This window comes from Gracilinanus agilis, chromosome 3 (assembly GCF_016433145.1).
Source record: "Gracilinanus agilis isolate LMUSP501 chromosome 3, AgileGrace, whole genome shotgun sequence".
Classification (NCBI taxonomy): Eukaryota; Metazoa; Chordata; class Mammalia; order Didelphimorphia; family Didelphidae; genus Gracilinanus; species Gracilinanus agilis.
This window is the reverse complement of record NC_058132.1, coordinates 505,105,726-505,113,395: the sequence shown is the minus strand read 5'-3', so window position 1 is coordinate 505,113,395 and position 7,670 is coordinate 505,105,726. Positions and strand designations below refer to the sequence as shown.

The following is a 7,670-nucleotide window of genomic DNA, read 5'->3' as shown; positions in this document are numbered from 1 at the left end:
TAGAACCCCAGATGAAAATTAAGTTAAGCATCTTCTAGTCATAGTGCTTCCTAATAAGTGGTCAAGAAATAGTCAGGAAGAGAGGGACCAAGAAAGGAAACAGCTCAGCCCAGGCTTCTCTCTATCATTGCCCCCAAAAAATATCTAAGTAGAACTTCAGGTGAAAATTAAGTTAAGCATCTTCTAGTCAAGTTAAGCATCTTCTAGTCATAGTGCTTCCTAATAAAGTGGTCAAGAAATAGTCAGGAAGAGAGGGGCTAAGAAAGGAAACAGTTCAGCCCAGGCTTCTCTCCATCACTGCCCCCAAAAAATATCTAAGTAGAACTCCAGATGAAAATTAAGTTAAGCATCTAGTCATAGTGCTTCCTGATAAGTGGTCAAGAAGTAGTTAGGAAGAGAGGGACCAAGATGATGCAGAAAAAGCCTTTTCTCCTTCACTGCCCCTGATAAGTATCTAACTAGAACCCCAGATGAAAATTAAGTTAAGCATCTTCTAGTCATAGTGCTTCCTAATAAGTGGTCAAGAAATAGTCAGGAAGAGAGGGACCAAGAAAGGAAACAGCTTAGCCCAGGCTTCTCTCCATTACTGCCTCCCAAAAATATCTAAGTAGAACTCCAGATGAAAATTAAGTTAAGCATCTTCTAGTCATAGTGCTTCCTGATAAGTGGTCAAGAAATAGTCAGGAAGAGAGAGACCAAGAAAGGAAACAGCTCAGCCCAGCCTTGTCTCCATCATTGCCCCCAATAAATATCTAAGTAGAAGACCACATCAAGTAGTGATTGGGAAACCCAAAGGGGAAAATCACACCAAGTCAATGCTCCAGTCTTGGGAGCAGGCAGAGAAGCCAGAGAAAAGTTTGTTGACTCCACAGAGCCAGAGAGCTAAGATTTAGAAGGAGCCTCTGAGCCCAACCAGAGGCTGCATTCCTGGGCAAGGAGTGGTCGTAGTGACCCCGTGGATCTTGCAGGGCTCAGGGACAGGAGCCAATGCCTCCATGGCCTCAGAAATGGGTCAGAGACACCATGCAGACTTAGGAAGCAGCCTGGGGTTAGGCAGGGGGCTGACCTGAAGCTGGGTTCTAGGGCAAAGAGAAGTCACCCCTCCTAGGATCCGTCTCAGACCTCTCCTGAGGATGGGCACTGGACAAAGGTCAGGAAGAGAATCAGACAGCAGCAGCATGGCAATCACCCTGTGGATTCAGGTCTAGCCCATTCTCAGGATGGTAGCTGAGTGACTAAATAGCAAGCAGGCAGTTCTGTTGCTCCAAATGTGAATATTCTCTAGTTAGAGGACAGAAGCTGGGACTTGTTCCAACCAGGGGCAAGCCTACACTTGTGTTAGCCAGACCCAAACTAGGAACAGGAATTTGCAAAGTGATTCGGGTACATAAAAGTTTGCAGGGCCTTGACCCGAGTATCTCCGGTGATTGTTGGATGACACAGCACTCGGTCCCTAGAGAATGGGGTAGTGGGTTCCAGAAACTACCAAACAGCCCCAAAATAGGACCTAAAAAAGCCCTCATGGTCTCTCCAGAAGGATACAAAACCTGGCCTTAATACAAAACTCCAATTGAGGAATTAAGGCTGGAAAAGAAAAAATAGGCCACAACAAAAAAGTTTCCCATGATAAAGAGTTACTCTTGTGACAGATGCTCAACAGACAAACCTGGACAAAGACATATCAGCAAAGCCTCACAGGAAAACATTACTTTGTCACAAGATCAAATAGAACCTGGAAGAATGGAAGTAAAAAAAATTTAAGTTTTAAAATGTCACAAATTTGTAGCTCAGTGGGAAGAAAGCTAGATCTTGAGATGGGAGGTCCTGGGTTCAAATTTGACCTCAGACATTTCCTAGCTATATGACCCTGAGCAAGTCACTTAATCCTCATGACCTAGCCCTTACTGCTCTTTTGCCTTGGAACTAAAACACAATATTGATTCTAAGATGGGAGGTAAGGATTTTGTTTGTTTGTTTGTTTTTTAATGGTACAAATGAAATGAAAGAACTAGAAAAAAAAAAAAGAAATGGAATGGAAATAAGAGTTTTAGAGGAAAGACTTGAAAAAAAATTAATAATTTAGTACAAGAGGTACAAAACTTTAACCAAATAAGAGAATCTCTAATTATGAGAATGTACCAGGCAGGTTAACAAATCCATGATACAAGAAGGTAATAATAAAACGAAGTCAAAATATTAAAGTAGAAGGAAATGTAAAGTATTGAGACAATTAAAATTGATGCTGTATCATTTTAAAAATTGATCCTATTTACAGTTAATTGATTTTATTCTATAACTGCCTCTGCCTCAACTTAGTTCAGAATTCAGCTGGCCTGGAATGAAATCCAATTCTCTTGCTAATCACTGTTCTATTCTTGACTCTGGGAATTCTGCTGATGTTAGGGGAGGTGAGTCTAATATCTTCCTACTACCAAGCTATACTTCTAAAGCATGTCTGGTTTGCTGTCCAGAAGTCTGGGACATTATCTGGCAGGCAGACTCAAACCGTGAAAACTTCTTAATGATAGGAGAGGAAAAAAATATGAGAAAATTAGAAAACTAGATTCACAATTAGTGATCATAATTATGAATGTAAGATAAATTCACCTATAAAATGGAAGACAGCAGAATAATGTAGAAAGCAGAATCAAATAATATGTTGTTTATAAGAAATATTCTTGAAACATAAAGACTTTCAAAGAACTAAAAATAAGGGACTGGAGCAAAATTGATTGTGCTTTAGTTGAATTAAAGATATCCAGGGAAACAAATGTGATCTTAGACAAAGCAATAGCAAAAATTGTCAAAAGAGCTAAACTGGGGAAACTACGTTATACTAAAAAGTAGCATAGATGATGAATAAATAAAAATACTTAACATATATGCACCAAATGGCAAATACCTAAAGGAAAAGCTAAATTAATTACAGGGTAACACAGATAGCAAAGTTATACTAATGGCAGTCTGCATGGGGCAGCAGTGGTTTGAGAGCCAGGCCTAGAGATGGGAGGTCCTGGGTTCAAATCAGACCCCAGACACTTCTTAGCTATGTGACCCTGGGCAAGTCACTTAACCCCCATTACTGCTTTTCTGCTTTGAAACCAATACTTAGTATTGATTCTAAGACAGAAGGTAAGGATTAAAATAATAATAATAATAATAATAATAATAATATAATAAAGGATTTCAATGTGATTCTCTTTCAGAGGCAGACAAAATCCAACAACAAAAAATATAAGAAAGAGGATCAAGAGCCAGGTCCAGAGATGGAAGGTCCTGGGTTCAAATCTGACCCCAGATACTTCCTAGCTGTGTGACCCTGGACAAGTCACTTAACTCCCACTGCTTAACCCTTAGCCCTCTTCAGCTTTGGAACCAATGCAAAATATTGATTCTAAGACAGAAGGTAAGGGCTTAAATTTTTTTTGAAATTTAAACAAAAGAAGAAAAAATATAAGAAAGACATTTCTAGCTATGTGACCCTGGGAAAAATCACTTAATCCCAGTTGCCAAGCCCTTGCTGCTCTTCTGCTTCAGAATCAATTGATTCTTAGACAGAAGGTAAGGGTTTAAAAAAAAAAAAAGTTAAGACCTGAATTTATTTTTGAATGATTAGATATATTAGAACTCTGGAGATTACTGAATGAGAATAGAAAGAATTATATATATTTCTCAGCTATGCAGAGTACCTTTACAAAAACTATGAATTAGGACAGAAAAACTCAGAAATAAATACAGAAAAGCATAAATATCACATACTATCATTTTCTGAATACAATGCACAAATATCACATTTAATAATAGGCCACTGAATAAAGCATTAAAATGAATTATAATCTAAATGACTAAACTCCAAAGAATTGGTATGTGAAGGAACAATTAACAGGGATAACAAATAATTTCATTAAAGATAATGACACTATTGAGATAGTATACCACAATTCGAGTAAGGCAAAGAATATTTTATTTTTTTCTTTAAACCCTTACCTTCCATCTTAGAATCAATACTGTGTATTGGTTCCAAGGCAGAGTGGTAAGGGCTAGGCAATGGAGGTTAAGTGACTTGTCCAGGGTCATACAGTTAGGATGTATCTGAGGCCCGATTTGAACCCTGGACCTCCTGTCTCTAGGTCTGGCTCTCAATCCACTGAACTACCCTTCCCTCAACATGGATTTTAAAGGAAAATTTAAATCTCTAAATACTTTTATCAACAAAAGAAAGAACATATTGATGAACTGGACATGTAACTAAAACCCCTCAAAAATCAAAATATTAAAAACTTCAATTAAACACCAAAATGGAAAGCCTGACAATCAAAATAAAAATTAACAAAACTGAAAGTAAAGAGACAATATATCAATAAATAACACTGGAAACTGCTTTTCAAAGAAAAAAAATTAATTAATTTGATTTTTTTTTTAAGAGAGGAGGGGCAGCTAGGTGGCACAGTGGATAGAAATCCAAGCCCAAAGTCAGAAGGACCTGGCTTCAAATCTGGCCTCAGATACTTCCTAGCTGTGTGACCCTGGATAAGTAATTTTTTGCCTAACCCTTACTGCTCTTCTGCCTTGGAACCAATGCTCGGTATTGACTCTAAGACAGAAGGATTAAAAAAAAAAAAGTCCAGAATTGCTTGTTGACTCCAGGAGGGGGAAGGAAAGAGGGGAGGGAAAGAAAATGAATCATGTGAACATGAAAAAAAATTTAAAAAATTAAAATTAAAAAAAAAGTTTGGGAATTCTTCCAGCAAAAAAAATAATTAAAAAAAAATTTAATGTTCTTTTTTGGCAGTGTCTAAGAATACATTAACAAGTAAACATCTCACATCCTTTTTAATGGCTAGAATATAGCTTAACAAGAGATCCAATCCATCCCTTGAAGTTTCATTAATAATGGGCACAGATTGAATAACAGATGATCCAAGTGTATGGTCTTAGTCTACCACTGGGATCTGAAATGAGAGGAGAATAAACTGTATCAAGTACCCAAAAAATGCTCATCTGCTCTATCTGAAAACAATCTGATTCAATATTTTTCCCACTTCTAACTGAATTGCAATAAGATTATAAACTTTAACTCCCAAACCACTGAACTCTGTTTTAGTTAAATGGTGACTCATTGGCTCTGCCAAAAAGAAAAAAAAAAATCTAACTGATGCCTGGCAGATAAGCCAACACAGGAAAAAGAGTTTTGAACATACCAGGCAATATTCTTCCCACAAGAGCATCCAACAACCAAAAGGACTGCTCTTCGCTCTTTGTGATGAGGAGTAGATATCCTGCCAGGAAATTCATTCCCTAAAATGGAAAGAACAATGAAGAGAAATTCAGAATGGGCTTTCAAGTATTCTGAAAGTCCCCATCAAAGACTCATTTCCAGTTTATCTTGCTTGATTGAATAAATATAATACTCCAGGGATGGAAATAATAATTATAATAAAAATAAAGTGGAAATGGAAGCTATTAGCATTCTGTGTTAGTTGGTTATGAATTACAATCAAGGATAAAGTCTTTTTTGGTTTGTGCAGAAACTTTTTAATTTAATATAATCAAAATTATTCATTTTACATTTTGTAGTGTTCTCTGTCTCCTGCTTGGTCTTAAATTCCTTCCTTTCCCATAGATCTGACAGGTATACTATTCTACGTTCACCTAATTTGTTTATGCTTTCTCTCTTTATATTTAAGTCATTTACCTACTCTGAGTTAATCTTGGTACACGGTGCAAGATGTGGATCTAAGCCTAATTTCTCCCATACTGTTTTCCAATTCTCCTAGCAGTTTTTGTCAAATTGTGGGTTCTTGTCCCAAAAACTGGGCTCTTTGGGTTTATCGAACACTATCTTGCTACTGTCATTTTCCCCCAAGTCTATTCCACTGATCTGCCCTTCTATCCCTAAGCCAGTACCATATAGTTTTGTTTTTTTTTAAACATTTATTAATATTCATTTTTAACATGCTTACATGATTCATGCTTCTACTTTCCCCTTCACCCCTCGCTCTCCCCCCACCCATGGCCAATGCACATTTCCACCGGTAGTACCATATAGTTTTGATGATCACTGGAAAGAAGTGGGAAATGGAGGAAAGGATATTTAATAAAACTGTTTTGAGGGTCTGGAGTCAGGAAGACCTGAGTTTAAATCTTGGATACTTTCTGGTTGTATGACCCAGGGCAAGTCACTTAATCCCAACTGGCTAGTCCTTACCTCTCTTCTTTTTTTTTTTAAATTTATTTTTATCATTATTTTATAGTAATAACAAATTTCCACGTAAGTTTTCTGAAGTTACATGAATCATTTTGTCTTCTTCCCTTCTTCCCTCCTCCCTCCTTATCTCTCTTTGGCCTTGTAGCTGAAACTTAGTACCAATTCTAAGACAGAAGGTAAGGGTTTAAAAAAGAAAAAAATAATAATTTTCATAACTCAATAACAGTCTAAGGGAAGAAATCACATAACTTACAACAGGTTTTTCCAAACCATAATCTAATATGCAGGTTATCTCAAAAGTCTTTAATCTTTTGGGATACCTGCATCATTGAAGACATAAAAATTATTGCAGAGCATAAAATATCCTAGGTGGTTAAAATCCAGATGGAAATAAAAGAGCAGACATAGGAAAAAGTATATTAAGAAAAGTAGCTATAATGATTGACAGAAATTTAAAGGAGAATTTGGGGATCAAAACACTATAAATACAGAACCAGGATTTGTTGTAGAAAAAAACAAATAAGACTTGGTAATAAAAGATAAGGTTTCAGTCTAATCAAGTCTAAGAAGAACAATAGTCCTTGGCCAGTACTTACATGTATATAAAAGAATGCATAAAAATATAATCCTGTGAATTATTTAGATGCAGTGATAGATAACCAGCACCGCTGCTTGATGCTGGCCTTTTCAAAAGGCCATCTCTCATTTCATTCCTTTCTCCTGTATTTTTTCTCTCCTTCCTCCTTTCCCCCCTGAATTAATCTGTGATGACAGACAACTAAATGGATCTTCGGTTCCCCAGACTGTGTCCAGACACAAGGGAAAGCAATGTTCAGACTGGAGTCACGAAGTTAATTAAAATCAACCCCATTCAGCTCTAAATTATTTAGCAAGTTTCTGGAGCCATCTTGTAGTTCTGCATTTTAGATGGAGCCCACAAGCCCTTTTAGCTCTCCGTCACTATCCCTTTGCAAAAATCTTTGATCCAGTCTGGCTTTCTCTGATGCACGAAGCCCTCAAAATCTCAAAAGCTGCTTTTCAGTTCTCATGACAGCAGATAGCTGGATGCCTGCAACCATGGTGACGGGAGCCTGTTGGATGCTTTCACAGAGTGGGCACAAAAGATGACTCTTTGGAAAACATTCCAGAAGGCAAGTGTTTCTGGGCCGACGAGGCACAGAAGCTTGGAAAGCTGGACTGGCCCACACCTTAAAACTCTCCTGATTTTTTTTCTAGCATGGTGTTTTGACCTTTGCTCTCTAGACCACAAATTAACTGAAAAAGGATTTTCGTAGAGAAAAAAAAGCAGACAATAAAAAACACCTACCATGCAGGTAGATGGTTTCTGACTCAAACAACTCCATTAGGTGTAAGAAGTAGGTGTTTTCCAGACAGAAACCACTTTCCAAGTAGATCACTGTGAAGGACATTTTCCCCATCTTTTTTTCTTGCAAATTCATGC

The 7,670-nt window shown here is 37.3% G+C and overlaps 1 protein-coding gene across 2 annotated transcripts in view; it reads right to left on the bottom strand.

Moving 5' to 3' along the window:
- The window catches only part of GRTP1 (growth hormone regulated TBC protein 1), an 83,227-nt gene that overhangs the window by 32,902 nt on the left and 42,655 nt on the right, over nt 1–7,670 (bottom strand). For both annotated transcript variants that reach the window (XM_044670507.1, XR_006505828.1), the window contains exon 5: nt 5,202–5,298. In XM_044670507.1, coding sequence (XP_044526442.1) covers nt 5,202–5,298 — 97 coding nt within the window. The remainder of the gene's footprint in view (nt 1–5,201; nt 5,299–7,670) is intronic.